This window comes from Hippoglossus hippoglossus, chromosome 19 (assembly GCF_009819705.1).
Source record: "Hippoglossus hippoglossus isolate fHipHip1 chromosome 19, fHipHip1.pri, whole genome shotgun sequence".
Lineage (NCBI taxonomy): Eukaryota > Metazoa > Chordata > Actinopteri > Pleuronectiformes > Pleuronectidae > Hippoglossus > Hippoglossus hippoglossus.
Window position 1 is genome coordinate 1,620,015 of NC_047169.1, and position 19,206 is coordinate 1,639,220.

At 44.9% G+C, this 19,206-nt stretch overlaps 1 protein-coding gene across 1 annotated transcript; it reads left to right on the forward strand.

The window, feature by feature from the left end:
* The first annotated feature begins 634 nt into the window (after positions 1-634).
* fmnl1b (formin-like 1b) lies at positions 635-18,997 on the forward strand. The gene is made up of 27 exons (XM_034569927.1): positions 635-1,437; positions 6,008-6,091; positions 6,922-7,005; positions 7,261-7,334; positions 7,816-7,899; positions 8,026-8,169; positions 8,557-8,644; positions 8,948-9,024; positions 9,101-9,194; positions 10,765-10,839; positions 11,076-11,186; positions 11,627-11,776; positions 12,272-12,373; positions 12,552-12,795; positions 13,229-13,477; positions 13,645-13,769; positions 13,861-14,063; positions 14,141-14,375; positions 14,707-14,775; positions 14,884-14,964; positions 15,061-15,190; positions 15,677-15,840; positions 15,918-16,019; positions 16,686-16,778; positions 17,083-17,197; positions 18,522-18,730; positions 18,772-18,997. Exons 1-26 carry the CDS (start codon positions 1,243-1,245, stop codon positions 18,620-18,622), a joined length of 3,273 nt encoding a protein of 1,090 aa, XP_034425818.1. The 5' UTR covers positions 635-1,242; the 3' UTR covers positions 18,623-18,730; positions 18,772-18,997.
* The last annotated feature ends 209 nt before the right edge of the window (positions 18,998-19,206 follow it).

Sequence of the window (19,206 nt, forward strand, 5' to 3'; positions counted from 1 at the left end):
TTTAAAGTTCCTCGGCTGAATGAGTCTCACTTCATCACCTGACGTCACGAGTCTCAGGTCATGTGACCAGGCGTGACCAGGCGTGACCAGGCGTGACCAGGCGTGACCAGGTATCAGTGTGACGCTCATCACTTATTAACCAGCGCTGCTTCCAGTCACATTTCAAACAGCTCGGCCACTCACAGTGCGTGAGTCACACAGTTACATCATCGTGGGGTTTGTGGCGATGTGAGTCTGTGAAGGTGTGGACGAGGTCGTGATCGAACGTTTTTTTAACATAGCTTACTCTGCAGCCAGCCACCAGGGGGCAGTCAGGAGTGTTTGGCTTCACTTTAGGGAGCTGCCATATTTGTTCTCAGACTTTGTGAATGTTGTCCAGACGTGTTGTGTAGTTCATGTTCCTCCTGTGAAGCAGCAGCAGCAGGTTGTCGGGTCCGACTCGCTCACACCGACAGGAACATGTGGGGAACACTCAGGTGAGGGGCGGAGCCTGAAGAGCAGCAGGAGGCAGGACATGACGTCACATGTCAGAAACCTCATCAACACGCCCACCACACACGGTGCAGCCTGAACCTGGAGGCTCTAGGACCCAGTGTCTCTCCGCCTGCCTCTGCCCTGCTGAAGTGAAGCCTCCAGTGTCTCTCCGTGTTCCTGACTGAGCGGCTGCCTGCTGGAGCTCTGCCTCTGTTTTATTTATTTCCTGTGAATATGGAGATAAAGGATCCACAGACTCCCGGCATGCACCAGCACATGGACGACCTCCACAGATTAACATGCAGCCACAACTGAGCCTCTGCACCTGAGAGCTCTGCAGCTTTGGGAGCAGTTTCCTCCAGAGTTTTTTTATTTTATTTTGCTTCACCTGTGCAGACAGAAACAGGAGAGACACTTTCTTTTAATTTCTTTTCTGTCCTTGTTGCAGCCTCGGCCCGTGACCCCTCTCTCCTCCCTCCCCCCTCTTTCCTCGTTCACTTGTTCAGCTGTCACTCTGTCCGTCACTCCTCAGGATATCCCCTTTCCCTGTTTCTAGGATTTCATAATGCATCGGGCTCTGAGTCTGTCTCAGAGCTGAGCTTCATGTCTGCTGGACAACATGGACACATGGACAGAGTGCATGGCAATAAGGAAGGGCCACAGTCCAGAGCCGCAGAGCCTTTAACTGAACTTTAAACAACAGGAAACAGCCTGTTTATTTATTTATAGATGCTCCGACACTTTGTTTAAGAGCAGGTTTTTGTGCATATGTGCGTGTTTCCTGGACCTGTTGGATCTACAGTCATGGGCAACGCAGCAGGAAGTATGGAGGTACCTCTCCAGAAGGAGGGGAAGCCGCCGTCGGCCCCTCAGGGCTCCACGGGGCCCCTGAAGCAAACTGCAGGGCTCAAACTCCCGATGCCTCCTGAGGACGAGCTGGAGGAACGTTTCAGTGCAGTGCTGGTGAGAGGAGGAGGAGGAGGATGAGGAGGATGAGGAGGAGGAGGAGGAGGAGGAGGAGGGTGAGGAGGAGGAGGAGGGTGGTGAGGAGGATGATGATAGTGGTATTGACGGTGATGAGGAGGAGGAGGAGGAGGAGGGTGATGAGAATGATGATGATAGTGGTGTTGACGGTGATGAGGAGGAGGAGGAGGAGGAGGAGGGTGGTGAGAATGATGATGATAGTGGTGTTGACGGTGATGATGAGGAGGAGGAGGAGGAGGAGGGTGGTGAGAATGATGATGATAGTGGTGTTGACGGTGATGATGAGGAGGAGGAGGAGGAGGAGGGTGGTGAGAATGATGATGATAGTGGTGTTGACGGTGATGATGAGGAGGAGGAGGAGGAGGAGGGTGGTGAGAATGATGATGATAGTGGTGTTGACGGTGATGAGGAGGAGGAGGATAATGACGAGGGTGATGAGAATGATGATGATAGTGGTGTTGACGGTGATGAGGAGGAGGAGGAGGGTGATGAGGAGGAGGAGGAGGTGATGAGGAGGAGGAGGAGGAGGAGGAGGGTGGTGAGAATGATGATGATAGTGGTGTTGACGGTGATGATGAGGAGGAGGAGGAGGAGGAGGAGGAGGGTGGTGAGAATGATGATGATAGTGGTGTTGACGGTGATGAGGAGGAGGGTGATGAGGAGGAGGAGGAGGGTGGTGAGAATGATGATGATAGTGGTGTTGATGGTGATGAGGAGGAGGAGGATAATGACGAGGGTGATGAGGATGATACTGATGATGAAGATTATGATTATGAGGAGGAGGAGGAGGAGGAAGATGAGGGTGATGATTGTGATGAGGATAATGATACTGATACTTATGAGGATGAGGATGATGAGGAGGACAATGATGAGGGTTATGATGATGATAATGTTGATTATACTGATTGATATTGATACTGATGATTAGGAGGATGATGATGAGGATAGTGTTCCTGATACTGATTATGAGGATGAGGATGAGGATGAGGAGGATGAGGAAGATGATACTGATACTGATGATGAGGAGGATGATGATGATGATGAGGATGATGATGATGATGATGATGATGGTGACTTTCACAAAGACAAAAAAAGACACAGGAGACAAAAACTGCACAAAGAAGCAAAGAATTCAGAAAATGCAGAAATGTGCACGTTGCGGTGGACGAGCTTATCGCGGTGCCAGGTACACAAAGCCACTGTGGAAAGATACATAAGAGCTCCTTTATTCTGAGGCTTACTGCAGCATTAGGCTCAGAGCGGCCGCTCTCTGCAGCAGGCGAAGTCAGACCTGTTTACCTTCTAATAACAGCTGAACATGAACTGGTTCTGCAGCTTTAAATGACAGAACCTCTCTTATATTTCATTGTTTTACTCGTGAGAGAAGAGTAACAACAGCAGCAGAGTGCGTGGACCCTCCTGGCAGCACACTTCACTTTGTGTAGGATCCTTTGGCTCAAATGCAAAATCACTATCCACACAAAACAAGTCCTTCAAGCGAAACCTGAGTGAAGATCAGCTCCAGTCGTCTCAAGTTTAAACGTTGAGATTAAATAGGAAGTCGTTGACGTGATGTTGCGAAAGCCAATCAGCACTGAGAATGAAACTCAGGAGAACTGGCAAATATTCACAGGTTGTGTTTGCTAAAAAATCCAATGCGAAAAAACTCGTTTAGAATTTGGTGTGTACGCACCATAACAACGTTGTGTAAACGTGACGTTGTATTAAAATGTTATGTCCTATACTGCAGCCAGCCACCAGGGGGCGATTGACAGTCCAGTGGCTTCACAGAAGACTGAGGTTTCATTGTAAATCCCTCAGCTTCAGGTTTAAAAGTACGTAAACGCATCACGCTCGATTAAAATCCAGTTTGATAAAATTTCCTGTTTTGCCTACAACTCGTATCGAAGCCATTAAACCAAATCATCTCCACGTTCTTCGATGACCAGCGTTCCTCCACGTTAACTCGATTTCCTCCTCGTGACGTCCTCCACTGAGCTGCTGTTTGTCCCATAAGGGACCGACGTGTCTTCACCTCGCAGACACGTTCACTATGCGACCGGACGACTTGCTGTCGGATGAACCACATTCCTTCATCAGGAGAAGATGATGTGTGAGCTGGTAGACGGAGCTTTAAGTCCTGATGAACGAGCGTCTCCTCGGCTCAGGCAGCTCGATCGATGGGAGAGAGAATTAAACGCCGCTTCTCGGGCGAACAGCTCTAATCACCTCTGCTCAGGAGATGATGGGTTTCTCTGTCGGAGACGAAGCTCTTCAGCTGATCTCTGTGTTTAGAGAAGATCAGTGAAGTGACTCCGACTTCTGCAGTGAAACTGTGAAGCTTGACTCTGGCCCTGAATCTAAATTTCAAGGCCTTTCTTTGCATTTTGAGGGAAATCTGTGTAAATATCACAGTTGTGTCCTGATTATTGATCTAAAGAATAAATCTAACACACACACACACACACACACACACACACACACACACACACACACACACACACACACACACACTCTCTCTCTCTCTCATGTATAGAAACCAGGCGTCGCTCTGCAGCTTCTTGCTGCTTTAAAAGCAGATTTGCTGCATCACTGTTTGTTTGACACCAAATATAGATCCCCACCCCCTCACCCCTCCCTCTCACCCCTCCCCTCATCCATCCGCCCCCACATCTTCTGCTGATGAAGCAAATCTCCTGAGTTAAGTGCAGGAGAGACTGTGTCTGCATACAAAGGAGGAGCTGGAAGTCACAGAGACTCAAAGTGTGGAGCTGCCTCTGAAGTGTGTGTGCGTGTGCACGGCAGCTTCGTTTGCATGTGAGCGCTCAGTATTTGTGTGTGTGTGATAAATAAGCAAATCCAAACCGGATTCAAACCGATTCTGCAAATCAGAAGCACGGACAGAAACGTGCACGGTGCACTTTGGGTTCTAATGCACGTGGACACTTTTCTTCTCCAGTGTTTTACATAACACTTTGCATAATTGCATATTTCCCAGCAGGCAGTGCAGCAGTGGGTGGATCGTAAATGTACATCTGTGGATTTGTGAAGTGAGTTTGCAGAAAAAAGAGGAGTCACTATGTATTTTTTAAGGCTGATGCTCGTTCTGATATTACATCTTTTTAAATTCTGATACCAATATATTGTCTGATATATATATATATATATATATATATTATATATTATCCAAATTTGCCAATTATTCGCACGATGTCCTTTTCCAACCCTCATGTAAAAGACATGTAAATGAGGATTGAACTCAAGGGAGAGTCGGGCCTCGGGGGGGGGGGAGATGAGCTCATATCTAGTTCTGAGGCGGTTTGAACGACCAGAGAAAAACAAATCCTGGAAGAATCTGTGGTTAAAGTTTAGCTTAAATGTAAATGATGTTTGTCAGAAAGACCTTCATCACCCTCATCATCATCATCATCCAGCTTCGTTGCTCCACTACACCCAGGTTGTTTCCCTCTTTTCAGTTTCCAGTCGTCCAAATGAAACCAGCTCTTATTGATCCACCGGCTGCGTTCGTCAGAGCTGATTTATCAGATTCACATGTGGAGCAGAGCATCATTGATTCATTCTGCTGTTTGCTCTGCCCCTGATTCCAGCACGACACTGACGTCTGCACGGCCTCGGTTTTAAACCAGGAATGAAAATGTTCAGCAGCTGCTTCATCTGTTAATTGAGTCACTTTAACAACAATAACATCATCACACAAAGGAAGCAGAAAACTGAAATGTAAAAAAAGTGTCTCATCTGAGGCCGGAGGTGAAACAACACGTCAGCTGGACGTTTGTCATGAGGCTGAACTGACGTCTGAGCTGAGGACGAAACACACGAGACACGAGGAGGACGTGAAGCTTTTCAGCAGCTGAGTGTGTGTCTCCTGTCCAGAGGCCCTGCACCGTGTGTGTGTGTGTGTTATAATTAGTACAGCTGATGTGTGTGTGTGTGTGTGTCGCTGTGCTGGAATGTGTTTAATAATGGGACACCAGTGGATTATCGGCTGTGACGTCAGTGGTGTGTGTGTGTGTGTGTGTGTGTGTGTGTGTGTGTGTGTGTGTGTGTGTGTGTGTGTGTGTGTGTGTGTGTGTGTGTGTGTGTGTGTGTGTGTGTGTGTGTGTGTGTGTGTGTGTGTGTGTGTTTGTCTATATAAACTAAGTTGTCGTCCACATAAACAGTTTAAGAGAAACCAGTTTGTCTCTGGTTCTTCTGAACAATTCGTGACATTACAGGAGACACATGATGTTATTCAGTGTTTCTTTCCTCTACTGGGTCTTAAAGGTTTTTCGTGAATGTAAAAGTTCTGCAAAGTTAAAAAGCCCAAAGTCCGCAGCGCCATTTACATATCACCCGTCGAGCAGCTAGCGTCACTGGAGCCACGTTTCCTACACGTGATAATTGAAAATCACGTTAGCAGAGCTGCATGACTCCAAACAGGGATTTGGAAATGACATCCATCCATCATCAGTATTTGTTTCAGCAGCTTCACTGTCGACGTTCACGAAGAAGAAACTGTTTAAGCGTCTGTTTCTTTTTCTTCTTCCAGAACTCGATGAACCTGCCTCCGGACAAAGTGAAGATCCTCAGTCAGTACGACAACGAGAAGAAGTGGGATCTGATCTGTGACCAGGTGGGTTCTCAACAACAGTCCTTAACTGAATTTAATTAAAGCAACACCATGTAGCTTTCACTGAGCAACAGCGCCCCCTGCAGCAGTATTACCCACGATCCTCTGCTTCCTGAACCAGAAGAGCTGCTGCTGTAACTAATCCACCAAACTCTGTTTATAATTCTTCATATTTTAAAGGTTTCCTGCTGAATATTGGAGATAAACTCTGGTTTTTAATAACTTCTGAGTCTTTTTAACTGATCTACAGTTCAACATTCTCCATATTCACAGTCACTGAACCGTCAAACTCACAGAAATCAAGTTGATTCAAGTTAAAACAGCTGCAGAGTGTTGAATATAGATTCATAACCAGTGTAGGTCGATCGATACACGACACAGTTTAACACTAAACATCCCGACACTCAAACACTCACACACACATGAGGAAGCTCATCAATATTGCACGTCACCGTAGCAACCACAGGTCGGTCCATAACAAAGTGACAGAGGGAAACGTCCCAGTGGCTCATACAGAGAATTATCATCAAACTCAATATAAACCAGAAGAAATCACACTTTGATCTTTGTGAACTTTCACAGTTTAATTTTAAAACCCGATGAAATTGATGTTTTAAAACGAGCCTCAGCACAGAGAAGAAGATAAAACCCACAGGAGACGCTGTGTCATCACCCCCCCCCCCCCCCTCCCTTCACTGCAGCACAGCAAGTGTACTGAGAGCTGTGTGTGTGTGTGTGTGTGTGTGTGTGTGTGTGTGTGTCTGTGTGTGTGTGTGTGTGTGTGTGTGTGTGTGTGTGTGTGTGCGTGTGTGTGTGTGTGCGTGTGTGTGCAGGAGCGCTTTCAGGTGAAGAATCCCCCGTCTGCGTACCTGGACAAGCTGAAGAGTTTCCTGGATCATGGAGGCGTCGGTCGAAAGGTAAGAACCTGCACTTTATTATGATAATAATCTATTATATTTTTATATCTTTTCATCATGTATAAGTCACACTAATAAAGACCTTTTCATTTTTCCACATCAGTAGGGATGTTTTTTTTCTGCGTAGCATCCAAACAATCATTCTTGTGCCACAGATGTATAGAATATCTAGAATATATATGATATATATGATATATGGGATAAAGCTCTATGAAACATCCGCTGACCTTTAACCTCCGCACGTGTTTCTGTCAGTTTAAGAGACGAGTCCAGGAATCGACGCAGATCCTCAGAGAGCTGGAGATTTCCCTCAGGACCAATCACATCGGGTGAGTCTTCATCACATTCGTCTGTGTGAGTCTTCATCACATTCTTCTGTGTGAGTCTTCATCACATTCTTCTGTGTGAGTCTTCATCACATTCGTCTGTGTGAGTCTTCATCACATTCTTCTGTGTGAGTCTTCATCACATTCTTCTGTGTGAGTCTTCATCACATTCGTCTGTGTGAGTCTTCATCACATTCGTCTGTGTGAGTCTTCATCACATTCTTCTGTGTGAGTCTTCATCACATTCTTCTGTGTGAGTCTTCATCACATTCTTCTGTGTGGAACAAAACGATTTAGATGTTAAATGAAAGATTAAATCATATAAAGCCAAAACCTAAACATTAAAATCATATCTCTAACTATTTACCCCAATCAGGTGATGCTGACTTTCTATACTAACCCTAACCCACAGATACACACACACACATGGTAATAAGTCTGGACGTTTATTTTAGTTTAAGTTTAATCTGTCTCATCTCGCCAGCTGGGCTCAGGAGTTCCTGAACGAGGAAAACCGTGGACTAGACGTCCTGGTGGATTATCTGTCTCACGCTCACAGCGCTGTCACGTAGGTATCGTCTCATTTACTGCAACTGTCGTATATCTGCATCATCCCTGCGACAAATAAATAACAACGATACTTCCATTTATCTTTTTAATGAGTAAGCTCGGACTCCTCTGTGACTCCTCTCAGGTTGGACGCAGACTGTTTGGACGGCGGCTCTCTGCCCTCAGATAAAAACAAAAGTTTGGACAGATCGGTGGAGGACTTGAGCAGAAGTGCCAGCAGCTCTCCGTCCCACAGTTCATCCAAAACCAGCAAAACCTTCACTGCCAGGTGAGGAGGACGGACGCCAGGGACGAGGGGACGAGGGGACGTGTCCCTGTTCACGATCCACACAAGAAGGCAGTGTTGTTGAAGTCACAGATTGAAACATGTCATCATCTTTCTGATCGGCAGCCACATTCCTCGTCACTGTGAACACGTCTGTGTGTCAGAGTGTGAATGTGAGAAATGTGTCAAACACACTCGAACCTGTTATTAGATAAACCAGAGCGCCCAGTTAGTCGATCCCTCCCAGCAGCCACCTCTGCACCACAGCCGGTTTGACAGAGGAACCATGAACTGTTGATATCTATATATAAATGTGAATGTGTAGAAGGTGACGACAGCTCAGGTAACCACAGCGTCTCTCACCTGCAGATTCAACTCTCTCCAAAACAGGAAGGTGGTGAGGAACTCCCGGGTCGTGAGCCAGAAAGACGACGTTCATCTCTGCATCATGTGTTTACGTGCCATCATGAACTATCAGGTATTTGAAACCAGCCAATCAGAACGCAGCGAAGTTTCTCTACCCGTGAGACAGGAAGGTTCAGAGGCTGATTTCTGCCAGAGGGAGAAATAACAAGTCAAATGTTAGGAATGAAACATACATTAATAAAAACAGTCATAAAATACAGAGGCCAATTAGAAAAACTATAAGTTTTACATGAATGAAACGATGTTTGTGACGCAGCTGCTCTTATTGTTGTGTGTGTGTGTGTGTGTGTGTGTGTGTGTGTGTGTGTGTGTGTGTGTGTGCGTGTGTGTGTGTGTGTGTGTGTGTGTGTGTCAGTCTGGGTTCAACCTGGTGATGAAACATCCCAGCTGTGTCAATGAGATCACACTGAGCCTCAACAACAGAAACCCACGGTAAATAAACCCAAACACATGTAAGTGAATTAATTTTAAACACAGAGAATAAATAATAAAGATAAATGCTCCTCAGGACGAAGGCTCTGGTTCTGGAGCTGCTCGCCGCCGTGTGTCTGGTCAGAGGAGGTCATGACATCATCCTCTCGGCCTTCGACAACTTCAAAGAGGTACGAGGATCAAAGACACATGATTAAATCATTTTAAAAATGATATTAATGTGACCAGAGATTCAACAGCAGCTTCTAACAGAGACATGTAAAGTTTATTGTTCATGATGTGGACCTGCTGTGCGTCTCGGGCGTCAGCAGGGACGACTCACTTTATTTTAAACTGCTCTTATTCTTAACACAGAGGTGGTGTTAGTGTAACAGTCACATACCAGACTTTAACACAGGTTAACAGGGGAACCCCAGACCCTCCTCCTCCTCCTCCTCCTCCTCCTCCTCCCCCTCCGTCAGCTGCTGTGTGCAGTTGTTCCACCTCCAGATAAAAGCGTCTGACGAGGCGTGAATATGTGCAACACTTGTCGTGTGGCCTTTGACCTCCCTCTCATCTTTGCCTCAGAAAGAAGCAACTGTCTCCGGCCTGTCGCCTCCTGCAGCGACAGAAACAACCTGAACTCAGAGTTTCTATATTTAGTTCACGTCAGTGAAGCTGCATCTGATCCGGACTGAGACAAAAACCTTTTAGATACCGAACTCTTCAACGTGTTTTTTAGGTGCAAACTAAATTGTGTCTGATTCTTTGCTGAAACACATTAATGTTGTTATTTAAAACACTTTTATTATCACATTCATTAAATAAATCTTCATTAAAAGGTTGAACATGGCTCATTGCGCCACCTAGTGTTTCCAACCTGCTTGGACCTTTCAGGACCGACGCTGACGTGGAGTCGACAGTTTGGGACGTTTCTACGTCATCGAGACATTTACATCTTACGAGTTAGTGTCGTTCAAGTGTAAAATAGATTTACAAAGCTATAATTTTAAGTATTTTATATATATATATATATGTATATGTACATCACAAGGGACTTAGAGAAATACTTCAACAGCTGGTGTTCTGCTTCAGGTCATTTTAAAGATCTGTGAGCTGATGGTGTTAAAGCAGTTTTAAGGTTTTAAGGTTGAACCATCACCTGACGTCTTTAAAGATTCTTCTTCTAATAAAGTGAGAAATAAAGGAAGATCATCGTGTGTCAAATTAAACTGGTCGGTTTGTAGGAACCAAATCGTCTGGCAGCTTCCTCCTGTCGTCTGGTGATCAGAGCAGCTTCAGGTACCACAGCCTGACTCCAGTGTCACAGCCGGGGGCCCCACAGCCGAGAGGGGTGGGCGAGAGACACAGGGAGACGGTGGGGGGGGGAGAGAGAGAGAGAGAGAGAGAGAGAGAGAGAGAGAGAGAGAGAGAGAGAGGGAGGTGGGCTCGGGGCCAGGAGCCGGGTCATGTGTCCCCCCCCCAGCAGCAGCAGGACGTGGGTGGTTGTTCAGGGCCGTGCACGCTGCCCGGGTGCTGCTGCATTATGTAACGGACATGAGCGGGTAGAGAGGAGGAGGAGGGGGGGGGGCACACACTGCAGAGGTAAAATGAACTGATCGTTAAAAAAGAGAGAGAGAGAATTGAACCACCATTTATCTCTGAACAGTCGTTTGTATGATGGTGTAACTGCAGAATACAAACACAGATGGATGATGATGATGATGATGATGATGATGATGTTGTACTTGTGGTGTTCAGGTGTGTGCAGAGAGAAGCAGGTTCGAGAAGCTCATGGAGTTTTTCCGCAGCGAAGACAACAACATCGACTTCATGGTAAAACTGCGACTGTGTGTTTTTATTTTCACTTGTACTTGATACTGATAAATGTTAAATTTACTCCTGAGTCACTTTCATGTGAAACGAGGGAGAGACACAGTCATGAAACACACACATTTCATGTTTGCTTTGTTTTAATTCTCACATCTGAGAAACATATAATTAAATTAAACTTTTTAAATGAATAAATGACTGAACAATCAATAACAGCAGTTCCTCTGTGTCTCCACCAGGTGGCGTGCATGCAGTTCATCAACATCGTGGTTCACTCAGTGGAGAACATGAACTTCAGAGTTTACCTCCAGTACGAGTTCACTCGACACGAGCTGGATGATTATCTGGAGGCAAGTGTCTCCTTCAGCTTTACTCTGAAATGTGGATGTTTGATTTAGACTCAGTTTACATCCCCCCCCCCCCCCCTGGCAAAACTGTTCTGGCCCAGATCCGGCCCACATTCGAATGATGGCACTAAACGGTCCTGTTTGCCAGATCTGGGCCACAAGTAAGTCACAGCAATACCACAATTTGTTTTGTGCTATTTGGGCCATATTCACTATTTATCACATGGGTTCACATCCCAATTACATCTTAACTAGAGCACCGCATGTTGGCCTGAGAAGACCACATTTGTTTCGGGATATTTTAGTCACATTTGGTATTTTACACATGGGCAACTTCAGGCTCACGTCCATTTTGTTTGGGCCACAACTATATATACCGAGATGACTGTTGTCATATTGTTAAATGTGTGTGTGTGTATGTGTGTGTGTGTGTGTGTGTGTAGAGGTTAAAGTTCACCGAGAGCGACCGGCTGCTGGTGCAGATCCAGGCGTACCTGGACAACGTGTTCGACGTGGCAGCTCTGCTGGAGGATGCGGAGGCGAAGAACGCTCTGCTGGAACACATGGAGGAGCTGCAGGGACACAACACACAGGTGGAGACTCACTTCACTGAGTCACAGATCCAACAATCATCTCATGGATGAAACTGACGAACACAGACACACACACAGTCCAGAGGATCTGTCAGGAAGAACGAGATTAAAATCCAGATGTGCAAAGTTTGTAGAAACTGAAGCTACATAAGCTTCCAGCTGAGGCTGCTTATATCTATAACAGAATATGTCAGTATGTGTATGTTTATTTCAATATCTCCTTATACATAATTCACAAATACAGTTTACATCCTTGCGCAATCATTTAAATAATTTCACATGTTCTCTTTACCTCATTCTGACGATCTGCTGCTTTAACAAGTAGAATTTCTCTTAAAATCTAATTTTCAGTTTGTTATAATCGGGTTTAGTGGCAGAGGAGTTGACTGTGGACACACGACTGAGCCATGAACACCAACGTGCTGAGTGTATTCCACACTTACATTCAAACAGTGAAGTTGATGTAGAAATGATTGTTGTTGTGTTGTTTCTCAGCTGAGCTGCAGACTCCAGGAGAACGAGCGGGAGACGATGGAGAAAGATTCAGAGTTTGAGAAAAAAATCATTCAGACGACAAAAGATGTGGAGCTGCTGAAGGTAAAGTTTATATAGATATATTAAATATTCTCCTCCACGAGTCTCTTTAAAGGAAAAACTGAGTTTAGAACAACCTGGTTTCAGTTATAAAGTTATATATTGATGATGAGTAACGAGATGTTCAGGTGTCTACGTACTTTTGGCCACTTCCTGTATGTGTTCCCTGCTCGTGTCTCAGGAGGGTCTTCGGGAGTCGAGCTCTCAGGTGACTCTGCTGCAGCAGCGAGAGCGAGAGAGCGAGCTGCAGCGTGAGAGCGACCGGGAGCGAGAGAGGGACCGGGACCGGGCCACCCAGGCCCTGAGGGAGCTGGAGGTCAAGGTTCAAGCTCTGGTGGAGCAGGGGCTCGTCCGGATGGAGCGCTCCGTGTCCGGACACCTGGAGCTCCAGGTGGTCCCTGTCATCCAGGACGAGACTCAGAAAGGTCAGAGCTGCTAAAGAATAATTATTTTTTATAAGAAACAAGAAGACAGGGCTGGTTTTCAAATGTTTAAACACAAATAAAAAAATGACGTCTGACGTCTCTTCACCCACTGAGTTCAAAATGACTTGTCTAGTCAAAGTGCTTCATCAACTAACCAGCTAAGTTTAAAGGTTCAGTTGTAGGATTTAGTGACATCTAGTGGTGACTTTGCAGATTGCTCCCTTTTCAAGCCTGCAAGAGGAAACCACGGTGGACTTTAGCTAACGTAAAAATGATCGACCTTTAAATAAAGATGAATGACATGACAGTGACTCAATCGCCCCCTGGTGGCTGGATGCAGTATAGGTTATGAATCCTGCAGCTTAGCTTGGCTGAGATGTATTTGATTGACGTGAGAAAAAGAATAACGACGATGCTGTTGTTTCCTCGACAGCTAAAGACAAAGCAGGTGCAGGAGATGAGGCCACGCCCACCTCCTCCGACCCTCCGCCATGTCTTCCTGAAGTTGAAAAATCGCCTCCACCACCGCCGCCTCCTCCCCCACCACCTCCGACGAGCACAACCAGAGCTCCTCCTCCTACTCCTGTAGCCCCTCCTCCTCCCCCTCCTCCTCCTCCTCCACCACCTGTAGCTCCACCTCCTCCTCTGCTGCCCCCTGGAGGTGGTACGACCCAGCACTCAGGTGAGTCTACGTCAGAGCAGCAGCCTCCACAGAAGGTTGTGGTTTTATTTTTCACTGTTATAAGCAGTAAACACAAGTGCAGGTGAAGTTTGACAGCGTGTTGTTTGTAAAAGGATTTTCTGATTTTCTATTTTGTAAAATTTACATTTTTCTCCTCCTCTGTTTAGGTTGTAAACAAAAGAAACCGATTCAGACCAAATACCGCCTGCCGCTGTTGAACTGGCAGGCGCTGAAATCCAGCCAGGTGACAGGAACCATCTTCAACGAGCTGGACGACGAACACGTCTTAGAGGTTCCATCACTTCTCTTCTACAGTCTCGTCTTTTTCTGGGAAACAAATATTGAACTCTAATATAATATCTTTATTGGAACTGTTCCCTCAGGAGCTCAACATGGCCGCCTTCGAGGAGCAGTTTAAGACCAAGGCCCAGTCCGCCCCCGTGGCCCCGGGGACCCTCAAGATGAAACTGGCTCACAAGACCCAGAGCAAAGTGTCTCTGATGGAGGCCAACAGGGCCAAGAACCTGGCCATCACCCTGCGGAAGGAGGGGATGGCTGCGTCCGACATCTGCTGCGCCATCGAGACGTGAGCACAGAACCCTGGAGTCTGTTTTTACTTTACACCTGAAAAAACAGTAAGAGACTTTACATCCGTCCCCGCAGGTACAACCAGCGAGCTCTGAGTCTGGACTTCCTGGAGCTCCTGGAGCGCTTCATCCCCTCGGAGTACGAGATGAGGCTCATCCACAACCACGAGTGTGAGGGCAGGCCCCTGGACGAGCTCAGCGAGGAGGACCGCTTCATGGTGCGCTTCAGCAAGATCCCGCGGCTCTGCCAGCGAATCAGAGCGCTCACCTTCATGGGCAACTTCCCCGAGAGCGTCCAGCTGATCCAGCCCGTGAGTCAAAGATCATCTTACGACTTGAACTGTGCAGCAAGATGGAAAACACTCAGGTTAAAGGATTTAAAGTCTGACTATGATATATGATGATTATCACATATACAAACACTAGATATGTGATAATCATCGTGCTCCATGGATTCACAGATTCATTTTATTCTGTAGAAAAAGTAGAAATCCTTCATCTATGATTTCTAAGCTGTTTTATGGACATTTGTTCATGGTGAAAATTATATCTGAGAAAGAATAAATCAAACAGAATTTAAAGATATTTCTATGACGTGTGTGTTTTTATATTTGACTGAGTTATGGAGTCATATTCTCTCAGCAACTCGACGCCGTCATCGCCGCCTCAATGTCGATCAAATCCTCCGGCAAACTGAAGAAGATCCTGGAGGTGAGAGTCGTTTCTATTTTCACCAGAATAAAACATATGAAGCTCATTACGATGTTTCTTATGAGCATTAAGCACATTCACATAGTTTCTTCCTGTTTCCTGTTGTAGGTCGTCTTAGCGTTTGGAAACTACATGAACAGCAGCAAGCGAGGAGCCGCGTACGGCTTCCGCCTGCAGAGCCTCGATTTGGTGAGTCGAATATCTGAAGTATGAGAAGCTCACATCACTTTCTATAGATAATTGTTCAACCTGTGATATTTTGTATCTGTTCTGGTTGTTTCCCAGTTGTTGGAAACTAAATCCACCGACCGCAAACAGACGCTGCTGCACTTCATCGTCAGCATCATCCAGGAGAAATACCCAGAAGTCCAGAGTTTCTACTCGGAGCTGCACTTCCTGGACAAAGCCTCGATGGGTTCGTTCTCTTTAACCTCCACACACACACACACTGAAGCTTCCACCCACTTGACCTAAAGGTGAGAAGCAGTGGTTTGAATAGTGAACGGCTCTGATGTGAGGAGGTGAACTTCCCTGATGTATTTCAGTTTCCTGGTTGTGAAAAGACTGAATAATAATAAACGTCTTTATGTGACGGACGACGCTCTGAGCAGCTGCAGTAAATCTTCACTCTCAAGCAGCTGGAACCACGTTAGATTAATTCATCAGAACAGAATTATTCACTGATCCACTTTCAGCCCTAAAAGGCCGAGTGTCAAACGTGGTGTTTAATAAGGAGTTTGAACAGCAGCACTGTTGTTATCTCTGTGCAGGTTATCTCCTCCCTGACCTTTAAATCAGCAGTAATACTTTATAATCTAATTACCGCTCCTCTGATGAGGGGAATGCTAAATGGAAGCCGGCCTCGCCTCCTGAATGATAAGAGCTCTCCTCTGCCGCTCAGTGTCTCTGGACAGCATCCTGCAGGACGTGCGAGCTCTGGAGCGCGGCATGGAGGCGACCGCCGCCGAGTTCTCTCTGGAACAACAGAATCCCGTCCTGCAGACGTTCCTCAGCACAAACACCGAGCTGCTCGACTCCCTGGTGGCTGATGGGAAAACTGCACAGGTTCAACTACCTTTAATGAATCAAATCAATCAGGACGACCCGTGTCTGTATTTAAACCCCCGGGGTGTGTTTTTCAGGATGTGTACGACTCGGCTGTGGAATACTTTGGAGAAAACTCCAAGACGACTCCTCCCTCCATGTTCTTCCCAGTTTTTGTCAGATTCATCAAAGCGTACAAGGTCAGATGAGACTCACTGTGTTTTATTGATCCTGCAGCAAATGAACTGATGCTGCTTCACTGACAAAGAGAAAAGAGGAGATATACTGTTACTGTTTCTCACTGGGTCCTCGCAGCCACAGGGAGCTGATGATAATAATATAATAATATAATAATATTGATTTTGACTTTTGTACAGAACTTTACAAATGTGCAAAGTGCTTCACAAGGATAGAAAATTATAAAACAATACATTTAAGGCTTAAAAGGCACAATTAGAATTGCTCACATCATATTTTCATGATAATATTTGAGCTGTATCAATAATGAATAAATGTATTAAGGGAAGTACAGAAATCTAGTGGAGATAAAATAAAGGCGGCGATGGTCTCTAATGTTTAAAATCTTTAAAAGAGTTAATTAACTGGAACAAACAACTTTCTTTACTTGATGTTAAAAACCAAATAAAACCCTCAGATTTATCACAACTGTCTCAACATATTGTGATATGAGGATCTGTGTCTGATTTAAATATTTTACTGTGGAAACAAGAGAATTTCTTTCTTCGTCTATTAAGTTTGAGGCGGTTTGGAGACGTCCAGCAGAAGAGTTGAGTTCCACTCGGATTTGGGGAATTAAACCTGGAACTGTGCAGTCGAAGCCGTTGACATGTTTTTGTCCCTGACAGCAAGCGGAGCAGGACAACGAGCAGAAGAGGAAACTTGTCCTGAACTGTGAAACTCCGTCGTCTCCCAGTAAACCTGACGTCATGGAGAACAAGGTAACGTCTCAGATTCCTCTCAAAATACAGTTCACCGGCAAAACACCAGGATTCCATCGACATCGACAACTTTAAAATGGAAAAGGAAAAAATCACCTGACTGAGCTGCTCTGGACTCACACATGTAAAATAATAATAATGAAACAATTATCCTCCTAAATATATAATAACACTAATAACTTGACTATTAATCAAACCACAAACGACCAAAATCCGATCCCGGTCGTAAGAAACCATGAAACATCTGTTTGACCTGTGACCTCACCGCAGCAGACGAGCCCTTGACCCACGTGTGATGTTGCAGGTTGCCACGGTGACCAGGCTGCCGCAGATGGACTTGATAGCGGAGCTGAAGAGGAGGCAGGTGTCTCCGCTGGTGAGGGAGGGGAAGGACGGAGCCATCGAGGACATCATCACAGGTTCGAATCCGTCCGCTGAACATGAACAGAACTATCAACTTCATCTGTGTTTCCTCTCCTGGTTTTTCTGCCTCAAACATTCAATTATTCACTTTATCACCTCTGAAGCTTTTTGGTTAACACACGACTTGATGTTTGACCAGTCGCCATTTCAAGATGGCTTCAGGGTCTCTGGTCACAGAGCCGCTCGCCGTCTGATCCGCTTTTTAGAGTTTGAGGCTGATTTTCTAACCTTTTTCTGATTTTCTGATTTTCTAACCTTTTTCTAACCTTTCCTGAGTCGTCATGTTTCCTCTTTCCACGTATTTCTTACTTTTCCTTGTCTTTGCTTCTCTCCTGTCTTTGTCCCTCTTCTCGTCCCGTCCTCTTCAGCTCTAAAGTCCGTGCCCTTCACGGCTCGCTCGGCCAAACGCTCCTCTCGCCTCTTCTGCGACTCCGTCTTCAGCGACGAGGTGACGTCTTGAATCCCTCGGTGCTTTCAGGGTCTGTGTTTTCTGAGCAGGGACGGAGGCCGACGGACAGGCTGGGGGATAATAATCATGAAACTGTTCATTCAAGCAAGAGATGAGAATTAAACACTAGATGTGACCTTTGATTTCAGATGTAGAGCAGATTAAAAACAGGTTAACTCACCTTTTAACAGGCAGTGGATATTAATTCATTAATTCATATTTTATATTACTTCAGCATGAATCTGTAATTAGTAGTTTAACTATGTTAAATAAATGTAGTGTGATTATAAGTTCAAGTGTAAAGTAGATTGAAATACTCAAGTGATCTCAAAAAGTTAAAATACTTGAGTAAATACTTAGTTACTTTCCACCAAATGAACACAAACCTCTGAGCTCCTGTAAAGTTTCAGGAAATTAAAAGTCACATGTGAACAATAGAAAATACACTAAATGGCCAAAAGTCTATGAAACTTTAACAAAACATCCAAACTGCATTTGTGTCGACACAAACAAAATGAACTTTATCAACCTGAGGAAGACGAACAGAAAATTATAAGAAACCAATAGTCTGACGTAGAAAAAGTTTGACTTTATAGATTTATCTTTAGAAACAAACTATTTAAACTAAAGTGGTTCACAGTACGTTTATATATATTCATTTGTAATAATATACATATTGTTATTTCTAATGCCTCTTCTGAGTATAAGCCCTGTATTTAAAAGTTATTATTATTAAGTAAAGGATTTAATGAAATCGTTAAAGACAGGACTGTGGTTCTAAGACGATAACATCACAGCCTCAGTTCTTCAGTGACATGAAACACGAGCTCCTGGTCTCTGATGATCTCTGACGTGTTTGTCTCTGGCCTCAGATTTAAGGAACCAGCCGTACAGGCGGGCGGACGGTGGGCGGCGCAGCGCCAAGTGGAAACCAGGACAACAGCTGCACGTGTCCTCAGACATCTCCCTGTGAGGACGAGTCCAACACCACATCTGAAACCTCATCTTCATCTTCATCACCTGCAGCTCAAAACACGTCACGCGAGCTGATGAAGACGACCACGAGGAAGAGTCCGAGTTTGATTAACGCAGTGAAATCACAGAGAAACTTTGACGGACACACGACTCATGAATCATTTTTATAGCTTTTTGAAAATAAAAATACTCTCCGCATGATTTTTTAATTGGGTTCATTTTAAATTAAATATGAATTATGGTCTGTTTCTGAAGTAGAGATGAGAAATTAAATTGGAGATTTGTAAGAGATTTAAATTATTTTTAATACTAAAGTGAAAGAATGATGAACTAATACTTTAACATTTCAACAAATAAAGGATTTTATACTGTTTTCTAGTGTGAGAAGAGTTCTGTTATTAAGTTTTTTATGATGAAGAGAGAGAGAAGCAGAAAACTACGACATTTTTATCAGTGTAATTTTATTTTAAACATTTACATTTATTTGGGGTTTTTCAAAGTAGTTACATATCTCATATCTAGTTATTCTCTACAGTTATATGTAAAACAAAATACTTATAAAAAACTAAATGATGGATATTT